The 15,902-nt window shown below is 59.1% G+C and overlaps 1 protein-coding gene, 1 long non-coding RNA gene and 3 other non-coding genes across 8 annotated transcripts in view; 1 reads left to right on the top strand and 4 right to left on the bottom strand.

Annotated features, from left to right (window-relative positions):
* LRRC75A (leucine rich repeat containing 75A) overlaps window positions 1-12,827 on the top strand; it is a 35,802-nt gene extending 22,975 nt beyond the window's left edge. The window contains exons 2-4 of the mRNA XM_059908006.1: window positions 1,151-1,279; window positions 8,655-8,770; window positions 10,759-12,827. Coding sequence (XP_059763989.1) covers window positions 1,151-1,279; window positions 8,655-8,770; window positions 10,759-11,278 — 765 coding nt within the window. The 3' untranslated portion in view covers window positions 11,279-12,827. The remainder of the gene's footprint in view (window positions 1-1,150; window positions 1,280-8,654; window positions 8,771-10,758) is intronic.
* LOC132355582 (uncharacterized) lies at window positions 12,821-15,046 on the bottom strand. Of its 4 annotated transcripts, none has more exons than XR_009499660.1 (5): window positions 14,971-15,046; window positions 14,413-14,480; window positions 13,922-14,000; window positions 13,438-13,520; window positions 12,821-13,204 (listed from the first exon to the last, which is right to left on the bottom strand). It is a non-coding gene; the product is annotated as an uncharacterized LOC132355582 (long non-coding RNA). The 4 variants fall into 4 exon arrangements; XR_009499662.1 differs by having other exon boundaries at window positions 14,992-15,014; XR_009499661.1 differs by having other exon boundaries at window positions 14,413-14,524; window positions 14,701-15,007.
* On the bottom strand, window positions 13,277-13,349 carry LOC132356271 (small nucleolar RNA SNORD65). Its single transcript, XR_009499795.1, has one exon. It is a non-coding gene; the product is annotated as a small nucleolar RNA SNORD65 (small nucleolar RNA).
* On the bottom strand, window positions 14,081-14,151 carry LOC132356253 (small nucleolar RNA SNORD49). The gene has a single exon (XR_009499778.1). It is a non-coding gene; the product is annotated as a small nucleolar RNA SNORD49 (small nucleolar RNA).
* LOC132356254 (small nucleolar RNA SNORD49) lies at window positions 14,561-14,627 on the bottom strand. The gene has a single exon (XR_009499779.1). It is a non-coding gene; the product is annotated as a small nucleolar RNA SNORD49 (small nucleolar RNA).
* Window positions 15,047-15,902: the final 856 nt, after the last annotated feature.

The raw sequence follows: 15,902 nt of genomic DNA on the forward strand, positions 1-15,902 counted from the left end.
TCCTTCTCTGGGAGGTGATGGGGCAGCTCCACATACGGCTTGGGGGCCCAGGGTACCTAGGGTGAGGCAGTCCTCAGATCGGAATGTCCTTGTTCCTCTCTGCTCTGTGCAAGGCCCCAAGCTAGGAGGGACCCACAGCTCTCGCCGAGGACAACAGAAACTGGGGAGGGGGTTTGAGAAGAGTCAGAAGCCACACCCAAGCTCTTCCACAGACAGAGGGCACAAAGTTTAGTCCAACACCCTGGGGTAGAAAACCATCTTCCTTTACTTCTCTAAAGCAATTAACTCTGTTTGAAGCCCCCGCCAGCTTGGCTGGTGGGAAATTCAAGCTTAGCCGTGTCTGGGGGGCCTGCCCCTTTCCTGGGGTTGGACAAGAATCTTCGGGTCTTGTACAGTCCAGAACATTTGGAGCGAGGCCCTGGGGGTTAGGACCCAGACTGGTCGCTGCTCTTGGCCAAGCCCGTGGGGTCTCTTGCTGGCGGACAGGGGTCTCTGCAGATGCTCCCAGCCCTTGTCTCTCCCCAGGCTTGGGGAGCCTCTGCCCCAGAGGTTTCTGCCATGGCCCCCGCCCACTCCGTGCCCCTTGCCTCTGTGCTCCCGCCCCTCCTGTTACGAGGACCTCACTTGACACCCTTTCTTAGGGGGAGGGCTGGTGGGGTTTTCTTCTGGGTGCCTGCCAGCTTCTCCTTTCAACCCCACAACTCAGAGACCCACCCCCCCCCCCCACAAGGCAAAGGAACACCAAGGCGGGGTCCTTCACAGAAGGAGCAGTAAAAATGACCTCAGAAGCAAAAAGAAAGCACATAAATATCAATACGTGGTCCTGTCACAAAGCACGGGAGTTTTACTATCACGCCGTTTCCAAGTTTCGTCCCAGGTGGAGAAGCAGCAACCAGCGCTGTGGTCCACCACCCTTGGCTTCATCCTCGGGGGAGCTGGAGAGGCAAAGGCTGGGGGGCTATCTGGGGAGGGCCGTCTCTGCAGGGGCTTGTCTGGCCCCCGGGGGAATTTCTGTAAATGCTTCCGTGTGGGATGGGAAACCTCTTTGGAGGGGTCTCCTCCCTGGCCAGGGGGTACTCTGGGCATGTTGGGCGGGGCTCCAGGGTAGGGTGGGGCCTCGCTGACCTCTGGGCCTTCTTCCCTCTTGCAGGACCTAGGCATGGAGTCGACCTCGCTGGATGACGTCCTGTACCGCTACGCCAGCTTCAGGAACCTGGTGGACCCCATCACACACGACCTCATCATCAGCCTGGCACGCTACATCCACTGTCCCAAGCCGGTAGGGTGGCCGTGGTCTGAGCCAGCGAGCTCCGGGGTGTAAGGGGGGAGCTTCCTGGGCGGAGCAGCCTGGTGCCCGAGGGGGGCTGGTCAGCGCTGCCTGGGCCCCTCGTGCAGCACCTGAGGTGCCCACCCCGCCCTGAGGCCCAGCACCCACGGCGGAGGCTGCCTACAGCACCATCAGCACTGGCCTTGTCTGACCCACGGGCTGCAGTAAATCTGGATTCATTGCCCACATGTAAACCTCACAGTATTTCACACAATCCCCATATTAGCTGCCCTTGAAAAATGGGAAGCTGCTCATTTCTACAGGCCTGGAGCTGAGTAGCCACCCCTGTCACATGGGGCCAGAGCCGCCAGGTACGGTTGTGTAGGCTGTACCCTGCACAAAGATGTGTACACAGAGGTGGCAGGGGTCGGGGAGGCAGGAGACAGCTTGGTCCAGCCCTCTCTCTGCCCACCAGCCGGGGACACGGGTGCGAGACTGTGTCCACCTAGAGATGGGCTTTGTCTTCTTTGCACAAAGGCGCTGTGTGAGCAAATGTAGCCGTGGCCCTACATGCCGCTCTGTTTGCCGCAGTCCCCACTACGCCCACTTGTCCTCCTCTCTGAGGCCGAGTGTCATCTGACACCCACCCACTTCACTCCTGTCCACTTCCTGCCTGGCTCCGAGGCTCTCCAGGCTCCGCGGGCGTTGCCCAGCCCCTCTGGGTCTAGGCGATCTGCCCCTCTTCCCGCTGGCTCCACAGTCCAGGCTGGGACCCAGGCAGGGACAGGAGAGCCAGGGCAGGGCAGCTCCACACTTGGGCTTTTCTCTCTTGTTTTGGTTTCTTCTCTCCCATCCCTCAATTTCCAGCAGCTTCCAAGAGATGCACTTCCTTGCAGCAGGAAGGAAGGGGCAGGAAGCCAGAGCAGGATGGAGGAGTGCCTGGGGCGGCCTCCACTTCAGAGCAGGACCTAGGATCGGGGCGAGGGGCGGTTCCCAAGCCCACCCCACACCTGGCCCGGGCACCCAGGGGCTGGAACCTTGCTCTGGGGTGGCACCTCCATCTGGGGCTTTGTCTAGGGCCTTCTCTCTGGCTTCTCTCTGGACTGCCTGGTGTCAAGACTTCAAGGTGGAGGCCTGGCCATGGATGGCTGGGAGCCCATCGGGGCAGGTGTGGGGTGGGTTGGTGGAGGGATACCGCAAGAGGCAGGGGTGCTGGGCTCAGACGTGTGACAGCAATGAGCGTCGGCGGACTGGGAGCCCCCAGGCCTGGGGACGAGGAGCTGGTGCAGGAGCCACGGGGGACCGGCTGCGGCTGGAACCGCCCGCTTCTCATTCAGGGTATACCTGGCTCGCCTGCGGAGCTGAGACCAGGCCGTAGGAGGCCCTGTGGGTGCCAGACCCCTGCCCTTTCCAGAGCATGGATTTAGTTGCCCACAGGTGAGAGGAGTGACAGATGACAGGGCACTCAGAGCAGCTCAATAGGAGAGGACTGTTTTTTATGCCCATCTTAGAGTTGAGGAAGACGAAATACAGGTGATGAAGCGATCTGAGAAAGGTTGCGGCCCAGGTGAGAACCCCAGCGTTTGGGCCCCAGTGCTGGGCAGGGCAGGCCAGCGCTCAGGTGCTGGATCTCTGGGCCATCAGTGCTCCGTGGGGCTCGCAAGACCGGGGCTGGGCTGGGGAGGAGGGGCCTGTTTGGGGGCAGCTCCAGTGCCCCCCTCCCTCCACGCAGGCGGGTCTGCAGGTGGCCAACTGCCCACGTCGACCCCAGGAAACAGGACAGGGCTAAGGGGCTGCGGGCTGAGGCCAAGGGGTCCTGCACTGTCATGTGTCCCCTCCACTGGGGAGGGCTAGAGGGCCATTCACAAGTGGTTTTGCTCAGGCTCCTACCTCAAATTACCATTGACTGGGTGGCTAATAAACAACAGACACTTACCTCTCACAGTTGTGGGGCTGGAGGGCTGAGATCAGGGTGCCGGCCCGGTCAGGTTCCGGTGAGGACGCTCTTTGTGGTCTGCAGACGGCCACCTTCTCCTTGTGGCCTCACGTGGCAGAAAGGAGGGGAGCTAGCTCTCTGGTCTCTTCCGATAACCCTCATGGCCTCATCCGATCCTAATCACCTCCCAAAGGCCCTCCCTCCAGACACCATCACGTTGGGATTGGGGTTCAACATATGAACTGGGGGCGGAGGGGGGACAAACATTCCGTCCATCGCACAGGTGTAACCTTCTCAGGTCACTTCATTAGCTGAACTTTGTTTTCCTCAACTCGAATGTGGACATAGCCATACCCTCCCCTATAAAGCTGTTTCGAGAGCTCAGTGAGATGACTTACAGGAAGCATGGGCGTGTGCCTGGCACGGCCGAGAGCCTCATGCCCAGAAGCCGAGGTGTAACCAGTCTGTGGGCACTGACCACATGCCAGGCAGGGTGCTCAGACTTAGCAGGTCAGCTGTGGGACACAGAAGCAAGAAAGCCACGGCCTCAGGCCCAGCCCCTGTGGACTCAGAGTCTTGGAAATCAACAGGCTGATCTCCAACCCAGATTTCCAGAGGCAGCCAGAGCGGGGTCCACCCTGCTGGAGGCCCAGGGCCTGGCCAGTCCCCTACCCGTACCCAAGGCCACATGGCAGGAGAGGCCCTCTGGAGGACTCTCCCAGCTGAGGTTGAGGCATGGGTGGGAGATCCTGGCTCTGGGGTCCCCAAGCTGATGATGGGGGCGGCCCCTGCACACACACACACCCACCCCCATGTGAGCTGGCTCAGGGCTAGCCAGGCCTTGCTGCTCGGACCTCTTTCATCTGAGAATTTCAGATCAGCCCAAGTGTGTGCCGAGAGGTTGTAGACAAAAGGGGGGCGGGGGGGCGGGATCTCCCTTAGCTGTGAGATGGGACGAAGAAAGTAGCCCTTTCTGGTCCAACTCCTGGTGAAGCATCCACAAGACAAATAATCCTTCTCACTGCTAAGATGACCACCTCGAATGAGTCCTATTTTCTCAACCTACCAGAAACCCCCTCCTGTACCGCAGCAGGGTGTGGGCCGAGACCCTAGGAAGGGCTGGGTCTGTGCCTGCCCGCAGAAGGGGGAAGAGGCAAAACCCCATCCCGCCCCTGATTGGGTATTGATGAATCCCAAGTCTGTATCTGCAGCCTGGCTTTAGACTCAAAAGTCTCCCCGCTCCTGGACATTTCCGCCTGCGTGTCCCTAAATCACCTAGAACAAATCCCCCTATCAGCGCGGATAACGTAGCGGGAAGTTTTAGGGACTTTCCTTCCCACCCAGCACGTCTGTCCCATCATGTCCACCATCAGGCTTCCCACCAGCAGACACTAAAATGAGGGTGTGTGCTTAGTGATTTGCTGAGGAGCTCTCCCAGAGCCACCTTGTGTTTTTTTTCTTCTTTTATATTTTATTGTATTTTCTATTGCTGCATAGCAAGTCACCCCAAAGTATGGTGGCTTAAAACAACAGACATTCATCGTTGAACCATCTCTGCAGGTCGGGAATTCAGGAGCAGCACAGGCGGGGGGTTCTAGTTAGGGGCTCAGGACATTGGCCCAGGCTGCGAGTCCTGGTGGCTCGACGGGGACTCGCAGGGTAGCATACCCCATGGCTGCTGGTGGGAAGCCTCAGCTCCGAGCCCCGTGGCCGGTCCACAGGACTGCTTGAGCTTCCTCGCTTCAGGGCAGCTGGCTTATCCCAGAGGGGGTGATCCCCGAGAGCAAGGGAGAAGCACAGTGTCTTCTATGAGCCAGCCTCAGACGTCACATACTGTCCCTGCTGACGTAGCGTATTGATTACCCAATCAGCCCTAACGCAGTGTGGAAGGAGGCTGTACCCTGCCAGGAGGCCAGCGTCCGTGGGGGCCGACTTGGAGGCTGGCTAAAGCAGGGTGAGAGTGAGAAGAGTTAATCCTGGGCCTTTCTCTCCTGCCCTCTGACCTCCCTCCCGTTAGCTGAGTCCCACTGACAGCCAGGAGCAAGAGGGCCAGGTGGTGCCGTCTGTAAGAGCTCAGCCTTCCCAGCACAGAGAACGGGGTGGGGAGTGAACAAAAAACCCAGCACAGTCTCCGGATCTAGAGCAGCGTCCAGGGTGCAGTAGACAGGGCAGTCGTGTCTGATGACCGAGTGAGGAAGCCTTGGGTGCAGAGCGGTCGGGGCTGTGCTTGCTGCAGTTCTTGGGGTGGGGGGTTGAAGACGGCAGGGGGCGTCGGAGGGACACCGTGACCTGGCCCGGAGGGGCCTGCAGGTCTGCCGTGGGCCTCTCTCCTGACGGGTCAGTGAGTCCCTCAGGCAGGGTCTTCTCCAAGGTCCGCGGTCAGCGGCGCTGGGCCGGTGCCCAGTGTACCCGACTTGCGCCACAGCCCCTCCCCCTCCTTCCTTCTCCACGGGTGGGAGGGAAAGCTGCAGATTCCGCAGCCTCCTTGCAGCCTCCTCTGTTGCAAGCAACAGAAGCCCCCGCGGCCTGCCTTGAGCCAGGAAGAGGACTTAATCCTTCCCGGTGGCAGCCAAGCTTGAAAGAGGCACTAGAACCCCAAACAGCACAGACACCTGCCGCCCTCCCTCTGCTCCACCCGGCCTCACTCCCCACCCACCCCCTACCCACACCTCATGGCTGCCCGGGGCTCCTGAGTTGACTTGTCAGTGTTCAGCCCCCAAGGAGTCTTGTCCCAAGTCGGGAATCCCACAGGGTCCGCCTCTGGACCAGTCAGCTGTGGCTTGGGAGTGCGGTGTGGTCCCACAAAAGCGCTGCTGGGTCCCACGGCTTTCCGAGTAAGAGGAGAGGGGCCAGCATCCTCCTCCTTCGCCTCCTTCCTCCCCTTCCTTCCTCGTCCTCCACGCTGGGCGACTCCTGCTTAGTGCTCTTCCTGTAGGAGGAGGCCTGGAGGGGGCTTCCAAAAGTGATGGAGTTGGGAAAACGTGGGTGGGCTTGCTTGAGGCTTTTCTAGTTGCAAACAATAGAAGCTACTTGAACCAACCTTCGCAAAAGATTCATCCCTCAAGGACAGAGCAGAGCCCAGCCTCAGAGCGACTGCAGGGTTTGGATCCTGATGCCATCCTCCACGTCGCGTGGCCTGCCATCCCCTCCACTTCTTGGTGCCTCCGTTCCCGCATTTGTCAAGCGGGATTATAGGGGCCCCTGTTTCATGGGATGGCTATGAGTTAGTGCCCAGCGCATAGTAGGTAATATAACTCGGTAAAGGTTAGCTGTGTTTCTTTAGTCCAGACAAGCGGAGGGGCTCTCACTTCTGAGGACATTAGCTCACGTTTGGTCTCAGGTCCGCTGTTAAGTGACCACATCTTCCGTCCCTGTTTAGTAAATGAGGAAACAGGCTCAGGTTGGGGGTCTCGCCCTGCGCGCGGCTGCCCCCTGGTGGCAGTGTCGGCGCACTGCGGCGGCTGCTTTGCCGCCTCTTTTCCTGTTTCTTCCTTCCGGGCCCGGAGGGCGGAGGGAGAGTCCGTGGCCCCTGATCTTGGAACCCCTGCGGGAGGTTAGGTTTAGGGCCAGGAGCTCATTCCTCGGCTTTGGAACGGGTGCTGTGGGAGACTGGCCACGTTCTGTCCCGGATGGTCGCAGGGGTGATGCCGGGCAGACCACCACATCCCACCCACTGGTCCTTCTTGTCTTTAAAGTGTGTCCACCTGGCAGCACAGGGGAATCACCAGGGGAGCTGTTAAAAGTCCCCGAGCCCGAGCTGCCCACCCATCGCTGCGGGGTGGCCCAGGCAGCAGTGTTGTCTAAAGCTCTGGGTGATTCCAGCATGCAGGGGTCCTGGGTGCAGACCCTCAGCTCGAGATGTGCCAGCCCCTCCCCTTCTCCCTTTGGCCTTCAAAGTTGGCCTTCACCCCGGCCAGCACAGTGACCCTTGGGATACGTTCCAAGACCTTCATGGGATGCCTGAAACCGCAGATAGTACCAAACCCTAAAAACACTGTTTTTCCTATACTAAAGGGCAGGTAACATATACAGCGATAATGCACTGTACAAAGGGATGATTTATGTCCCAGGCGGGAGGGAGTGGGACACCACGCAACTTCATCACGCTACTCAGAATGGCGCACAATTTTAAACTTCTGAGTTTATTTCTGGAAGTTTCCACTTGATATTTTCGGACCGAGGTTGACCACAGGTAACCTGAAACCTGGGAAAGCCAAACAGCAGATGAGGGGGGACAGCACTAGCAGAGTGTTGATGATAGTGGTAATAATCAAGCCGGCCTTTGCTGAGCAGCCGCTCTGTGCCAGGCGCCCTGCTGGGCACTGGCCCCTGGCTCATGGTTGGCCTTAACACATCGCGTTGCTGTCTGCAAGTGGGTTTGCATCCGTGCCTGGCACTTCCTGGCCTTGGCCCTTGGCACTGGACCATCTGGTGGGAGCACACGCTCTGGGCCACTCAGTCTCCCAGGCCTCGGGGACTCCTCTTTGTTGAATTGACTCCCCTTGGGACAGAGTTGGAGCCTCTAAAATCTCTCTGCTGCATCCTTTAACCCAGCGTATTTGTTTGCTGGGGCTGCCGTGACAAAAGTACCACTTAAACAACAGAAATGTATTTCCTCACAGTTCTGGAGTCTGGAAGTCCAAGATCAAGGCGTCGGCAGGGTTGGTTTCTTCCGAGGCGTCTCTCCTTGGCGTGTAGACGGCCGTCTTCCCCCTGTGTGCTCATATGGTCTCCCCTCTGTACATGTCTGTGTCCTGATCTCGTCTCATGAGGACACCAGTCGTATAGGATTAGGGCCCACCGCAGTGATCTCATTTTACCTTAATTACTCTTTAGAGGCCCAGTTTCCAAATAGAGCCGCATTCTGAGGTATTGGGGATGAGGACTTCAATTTAAGAATTTGGGGGGACACAATTCAGGCCATAACACCCAGGGTCTCAAGGTCAAATGCTGGTGGGCCAGACAGGTAACGAAGATGAATGAACTGGGCCGGGAACCACTTAGCACCTCATTCTTTTATTTTCCCACCGTTGACGTGGGCAGAAGAGACGTGGTAAAGTATTGTCCCCTTTGCTGTGTGGAATACGCGAGCAAGGACGTTTGCTTGTGGTTGAATCCCCAGCTTCTAGAGCAAGTGCCCGGCACCTAGGAGGTACCCAGTGGGTATTTGTCAGGCTAAGGGATCAACTGTCAGATCACCTGGAATCCAGACTGGTATAGACATCTCAGGTTTTTCAATGATAGCAACGAATTCACAGAAACTAAAACCATCGTGCAGATGAGTTTGCAACCCCTGCTCCCTGCTCAGGGCGGCCACCTTGGGCCCGCACAGCAGGCCTCCCCAGCTCGGCCTGGGGTCCGTGCTGGTCCCGCAGAGGCAGGAAGCTGGAGGTGGGGGCCTGGGCTCCCTGCCTGCTCCATCGGCTCAGGGACCTGTGGCTTCCTCTGCAGGAGGGCGACGCGTTGGGCGCCATGGAGAAGCTGTGCCGGCAGCTGACCTACCACCTCAGCCCCCATTCCCAGTGGAGGCGCCATCGCGGGCTGGTGAAGAGGAAGCCACAGGCCTGGTGAGTCGCGGTCACCTGAGGCGGGTCTCCCCTGCCGCCGCCCAGCCGCCTCCTACAAGGGCAGCTCAAAGCCAGCTGTGCTGGGCCGGGCGTTGAGGGGACAGCACCCCGTCCCGGGGACGTGGGGAGAAGGCAAGAGCTGCTTGGAGAAGATGAAGTGAAGGGCTGGGGGCCGGGGGAAAGTGGCAGGTAGAGTGGGCATTCCAGGTGGGCAGGAGCCCTGGGAGATGCTGGCGGCTGGGCCCCGCTGTGTGGTGGGATCTGGGGGTGCGCGCCCGTTCTGATGCTGGGGAGGGGGACAAGAGGGGTTTCTGATCCTGGTGCGCTGAATGCGGGCACTCGCCCCACCCCCTCCCCCCAGCCCTCCTGATGTCTCCCAGGGGGACCCAGACCCCAGCCATGTCCCTGGCGTACAGCAGTGAGGACCCTCAGGGCTCGTGTGGCCCCCTGCACCCTGGGGGCAGAGGGGACACTGGGACACAGGACCTGGGGGCCAGAACAGCATGGCAGAAAGAAGCAGAGGGGAACTGCTTGCGAATCACGGAGCGGAGTGGCCGGTGTCCTGAAGGCTCTGTCAGGGCCCTGCTGGCACGCAGCCTCCTCCTCCAGGTCCCACAGACGGGAGGGGAAGCCCAGCCCCCTCGCCGAGCAGAAGAGCTCTGGGCCCCCCTCCCTTCTGCTGGACACCCCCCCCCCGCCCCCCAAGGCAGGAGAGGAGATGGATCCTCAGGGCCCCTTCCCTGGGGGAGGAAGTCGCCAAACGGGGCTCCCAGTGGGCTGAGGGCAGGGACCAAATGCGGGGACAGAGCAGTTCTGTCTGCTTGTGCGCTAGTTCTGGAGGCGGGAAAAGCGGGAGGGTAAGCTCTGCTGGGGCCCAGGGCCCTCCTGTCTCCCCGGCACACAGGGCGCTCAGTCCATCCTTCGTTCAGAAGCCTCACTGCTCGGACGCCTCCCCGTCCCGCTGACTGAAACCCACTCAGGCCCAAGTGATGGTCCCCGTCCCCGCCCCCACCCACACACTGGCCTTCCTGCTGGTTCACAGACACGCTGAGCGCTGCCAGCCTCAGGGCCTTTGCACTTGTGTTCCCTCCACTGGGACTCTTACCGAGCTCTTCCCTTGGCCTGTTTTTTCTCCTGTGAGGCCGACGGGAAGCCCAAGCTGTGATCCCAGGGCTGCTGCCAGTAACAGGTGCTGAGCCCCGTCCAACTCCCTGTCCTTCCCAGGGTTGGAGCCTCGGGGCTCGCCTGGGGTATCTGGAAGCTGGGAGATCTGGGCCCCCGAGCAAGGGAGCGGGTGGTGAGAAAGAAGAGCGAGGGGTGGCGGGCGGCAGGGAGTGGAAGGGGGGGGACAGCAGCCCACCCAGGCTCGGGGCCCCTGCGCCCTCCCCCGCCTGCTGTCCCGAGGGCCCCCCCAAGGACCCTCTGTCTGGCGGGGAAGATGGTCTTGAAGGAGGGGCCTCCGAGATCTGTGGCACCCGTGGGGGAGCAGGGAGCTCGGCCGTCCGCCACCCTCCTGCACAGGGCGCCGTTCTGACTGCGTTTATTATTTCACATGACAACCCTGTGGTACCCAGTTGGCTTCATTTCTCAGGCAAATAACAGAGGCGCAGAGGTTAAGGAACTAACTAAGGGTCGCATGAGGGACGAAGCCCGCCTGCCGCAACGAAAGATCCTGCGTGCCGCAACTAAGACCCGGTGCAGCCAAAATAAAAAATAAATAATTTAAAAAAAAAAAAGTAGGAAGGAAGGAGTCCAGTGCAGACCCCGGCGTTGGCCCCAGAATGTCCCCCTAGTCACTGCAGAAACACTTGGGCCTTGCCCTGTGATCCCCAGGCGCTGCCCACTGGGCAACCAGGCTGAGATGAGGGCAGTGCGAGGGGACCGGGGCCCCTGGTTTCTGCCCCGCGGGCAGAGGGCTGAGTGGAGGCTGCCTCCGGAGAAACACCTGCCCCACCCGCTTGAACCCTGCCGTCTCGTCTCCCCTTCAGCCTCAAGGCAGTCCTGGCCGGGAGCCCTCCGGACAACACAGTGGACCTGTCTGGCATCCCGCTGACCCCCCGTGACCTGGAGCGGGTGACCGGCTACCTGCAGCGCTGCGGGGAGCAGGTGGACAGCGTGGAGCTGGGCTTCACGGGCCTCACGGACGACATGGTCCTGCAGCTGCTGCCGGCACTCAGCACGCTGCCCCGGCTGACCACGCTGGCGCTCAACGGCAACCGGCTGACGCGGGCCCTGCTGCGCGACCTCACTGACGCCCTGAAGGACCCCAGTAAGTTCCCCAGCGTCACGTGGATCGACCTGGGCAACAACGTGGACATCTTCTCACTGCCCCAGCCCTTCCTGCTCAGCCTGCGCAAGCGCTCCCCCAAGCAGGGCCACCTGCCCACCATCCTGGAGCTGGGCGAGGGCCCGGGCAGTGGGGACGAGGCCCGGGACGAGACTGTGGGCCAGGAGGACCCTGGAGGGGACCAGGAGGGCAGGGAGACTATAGGTGCATCTGAGACGTGACAGGGAGGTGGGGGCCTCTCCAGGGAGTCCTGCTGGGGTAGGATGGCTGGGGCAGGGCGGGCGTTCCCAGCGGGGTCGCAGGCCACCATCCAGAATGGGCCTGGCAGCACCTCCCCCGACCCAGGAAGCCAGATGGTAGCATCTAGGAAAGGAGGACTGTAATTCCTCTCTGGTCCTCTCCATCACCCCCTTGTCAATCCACATCTGCCTTTCGGCTCCTGAGCAGTCATCCCTGGCTCAAGAGGAACCAACCCTCAGCTTCCCAACTTGTGGGTGCCGTGTAGGGGCTGGGGATGCTGGAGGCTTGAGTTAATGTGAACGGTCAGAGCTTTCCCCCCCAGAAAAGGAAGTGTAGTGGGTGGCAGCTCTGCATCTAACCCGGGATTTTCCAGTCCTGAATTACAAATATCCAGATGCTGGATGTGCCCCTGATCAAGGCAGGTCGGAATCTCTAGCTCCTGGCTGAAGGCTGGGGCAGGGGACTGGCTGCCGGAGACCCCAGGAGCCTCATCCCCATCTGGACTGAGGGGTGTCTGCCTCCTCCTTGTGGCACCTGCCTCCTCCTTGTGGCGCCCAGGCTCCTTGGGACCAACTTCCCGGTCTCAGCCTCCATTTACAAGGCTCACCCTTCAGCCTGTGACCCCAGAGGCCTAGCCACGAGACCAGCCACCCCCCATACCCTTCACTATTTAGGGCATCCTAGAAGCCTGGGGCAGACAGTGCATGCCACTCAGAAACCGCACAGCACCTCCGCAGAGTAGTGGAACTCCACACGCGTCAGTGTTCCTAGGGTACAGGCCAGAGTGAGCCTTGCTTCCTTTTAAAAGGACCATTTTCCCATAAAGTCCTTCCCCATGGAGTCCCCAGAGTAATCCTCGCTACTTTGAGCACATTCCTGAAAACCCAGGACCACACAGATGAGGTGCCTCCAAGCAAGACAACTGGGAGAAGGGGAAAAAAAATTAACTGGAGGTTCCCAAGGGGAGAAGGTTTTCACCCTACCTTCCCCTTACCCAAGGCCTACGGGTTGGGAAGTCATCCCTTTCAGGCACAATTAGCAAGTCCAGGGAGACTGGGAACCAATCATTCTTGAGCTAGAGAAAATCATTCTGGGTGCCCAGTGTTGGTGAACCAGAACCCTTCAGGCAAACGGCAGAGGGCTAGGGAAGCACAGCCTGACACGCCTCCAGCCTCATGCCAGGTAAGGTAGCCAAGACCTTCACAGCGGAAGGCGGCAAGATGGGGGTGGGTGAAGAGCCAGACGGTGGGACCTTGCCTGCTGCTGTCTGGGCAGGTGTGGGGTAGAGCTTCAGGAGCTAGAGGGAGGCTATGCAGAAGGGCAGACAGAGCCGAGGGACAGGGGCTGGCCTCACGTGTTACAGACGCCTTAAAATGCTTTGGGATTTCTGCCCCAGTCTCAAGAGGGGAGAACAGCTTAGACCTACTTTAAGGGAAGGTGACAAGTACTAACACCTGGACCGCTAATATGTCAGCAGTGATCAAACTGGACTTTTTCTTTAAATACACATTTGTAAGAACCAATACCAAAGACCATACGTTTATTACACAGTTTATGGTTAACTGCATGGAGATAGAAATTTCTGGAAGTTTCCAGTTCAAAAACCTCAGGCTCTCACCCAAGAACGCATTTATACAATATTTAAAAGTACAAAAGCTCCTTTTGGTTAAGGGACGATACAAGAACACTCATGAATTTAATGACACCAGAAGTGCCAGTCCGCGCGGTCCCAGAAAAAGGTTGCCAAATCCATTTCTTGGCTCTCTCGTTGGTGAGAATGTCCCTCTGATACTCAGTACAAGGTGAGTGTTTCTACACCAAATGTGGGAGCCTAGGTTTTCAGGGTCCAAGTTGATGGCCGCCCCTGGTCCTTTGGATTTCAAATTCTGCCCCTGCTGCAGCATAGCCTGCAAGGAAACTAAGTATCAGTTAATCTTACTTTATACTCCAAGAACAGTCATTCACAGCCTAAAAGATATCTTCAGAAAACCGTAGGTTCACCACCACACAATCTGCCGGTAATTCCAGCTTTTTTAGGTGATTTCATCATTTGATATCCTTTTCTGCAAATCCATTTCAACAAAACTAGCTGCTTATCCATTCTACCATGGGGGTGGTCATTGTGCAGACCAAATCTTACCTTTTCTTGGGCTGCGGTGCTGCTGCCACTGCCGCCCGCTTTAGAACTCTGCTGCGCCGACCCCACTCTTCAGTGCTTAAAACCTGGCGGGATGAATGAGGCACCCATGGACACAGAGCAGATGCCAAAAGCAACTGGAGGCAGTTCCCATTGCTTTAACCTCCGTTCAGTCACGTTATTGCAAACAAACCTAAGGCTGTCAATTTTCAGAGCATCTCAGAGCAGATAAGCACTTTGCTCAGGACTATACAGCCATGACATCAAAAGGAACTCCTGGGCGGGCTCTGCAGTCTGGTCCAGACATCACGAACCAAAATCATTCTCAGATATTCTCTCAATAATGCTCAAGGGCTGCACCGACACAAGGTATTAGGTCAGCCGGACGACACTGCCCATATCTGGTCCAGTAGCAACTTCACATGAATCAACTCAACAGCTAGGCCTCCTCAACCACAAACCTCTCCAGAGCCCAAAGCTAGCTTACCTCGGAGCAGGCCAGCGCTTGGGCTCCCATCCTCAGCTGTCAGTGATCACGCGCTGGCCACCCTTCACTAACTTGCAACCTGGGTGAAGAGAGATCACGGGTCACAGTTCAGACCAGCTTACTCCTGGGCACCAGCTACTGGTGAGGACGCGTGACTGCAGTCAGCCAGGAATGGTTATCGTCAGTTATCGCTTCTGACGGCACTTCCTATTAGTGATTTCATCAGAGCAGCCAAGCACCTCACCACGGTACCGCCCCAGAGACCTGGGCTTCCGCTAAAACCGCCTTAAGGCATCCGCTTCTGAATACAGATGCGGTTTAGACATAACTAGGAGCCGCAACCTCCTAACCGTTGCAGTTACGCAACGAGGCAGTGCCTAATTATGTCAAACGCATGAAAGCAACAACAATGACAAGACATCAGGCAGTTATCAGTGCATTTAAGGTTGCAAGACTGACACGGCTAAGTTACAATACGTATTAATCCTTACCCAAACTGGCTCTTAACCTCGGGTAGCGATGCTGCGCTCCCGTCTCCAAAAGCGAGTGTGTCTGCCCTCTGAAACAAGGATTAGGACGTGCATTTAGGGCAGACTCTGGCAGCTACAGTAACATAAAGCATCAGGTGTCAGCGACTGCGGTCGGATAGGCGTAGAAGTCGTCAGTCCTCGCATCTGACGGCACTTCCTACGGAATCATCAGGATAGCCGAGCAAGCCTCCCTCGCGGCCCCACTACGAACCTCGTTCCGCGCCCTAGGGTGCAGGCAGCCCCGCTTACCTAGTTCTCTCGGGGGGTGCTCACTCCCAGCGGCGAGCCCGGGGTCAGGGGTCCCGAGACGGCGGCTGCCCGGCCGGACGAAGGCGCACGCGGTGCTCGGGCCTCGGCCCCCAAACTCGGACACAAGGCCACGGCGCCCGCCCCGAGGCCCGCGTGGACGCAGCCTCCCGCCGCCCTCCAGTTAGGCTCCCCGAGGACATCGTTCGAGAAATTAGAAAAGCTCTGGCTCCCTGGCCCTTGCAGCCCGCCCACCATTCTAGAGGAACTCACCGCCAACCGCCCAACACCTACAATAGAAAGGTCAGGCCTCCGCCGTCCCAGCCTCTTAAGGAGTCGGAACATTCCACCCCTCACAGAAGGGAGGCGGATCATGGCAAAAGACTCAACGGAACTTCCGGCCCGTTTAATGGTGCAGGCGCCGCCCTCGGACTCCCCCCTCCTGCATAGCCTATGGTCCCTTCCGAGGCCGTGGAATTCTGGGTCACAGGGGCGCAGCGAGCCCCAGCGCGCGTGCGCGGGTCCAGTGCGCGCCCGCCGTTTGAAGGCTTTCTCGCCGCCCCGCCGCCCCGCCGCCCCGCCGCCCCGCCGCCGGGTGGTCCCGAGCGAAGAGTTAGCCGTTGTGAGCTTCCGGTTGCTCCTCTGGAAGGTGGAGCGACCGAGGCCACAGACGGCGGTTCTGCGCATCACGTGCGATCCCGCCCTTGAAACCCTCTAGAGCCTGGGCGCGCAGCAAGCGTGCACACACCGTAGCTGCTCCTGGCCCTGGGGGGCGGTGCCGTCTGCTCTCCCTGCACGAGCCTCTCCAGCCCCCTGCGCTCGGACCCCCCTCCTCAGTCTCCTTCCTCCGTCCCCTCTCCCTCGGGACTCCTCCAGCTGTGCCCCGTCTCACCAGCGGCGAAACCTCCCTCCGTCCCAGTGTGGGAACAGGCTCGGCTCTTGCCACTTAAAAAACCCGTGCACGCACGTCTTAACGAACACACACCCTAACGGTGAAAACTGGAAAGGCGATAGTGAGAGGTTTTTGAGCTGGTTTTAGAAATAAGCGTAGCATCGTAATGGAGGGAGGGGAGGCTTCTAGGGAGAGCCAAGCCTAGGAGTCACACACACACGAGGTCCACCATCCTGCGCGAAGGATACTGCAAGTGCCAAGGAGAGCAGGGAGGCGTCTGCAAAACCGCGGAGGGCTGGGGATGCCAGCTAGG

Source organism: Balaenoptera ricei, chromosome 20 (assembly GCF_028023285.1).
Source record: "Balaenoptera ricei isolate mBalRic1 chromosome 20, mBalRic1.hap2, whole genome shotgun sequence".
NCBI classification, from domain to species: Eukaryota; Metazoa; Chordata; class Mammalia; order Artiodactyla; family Balaenopteridae; genus Balaenoptera; species Balaenoptera ricei.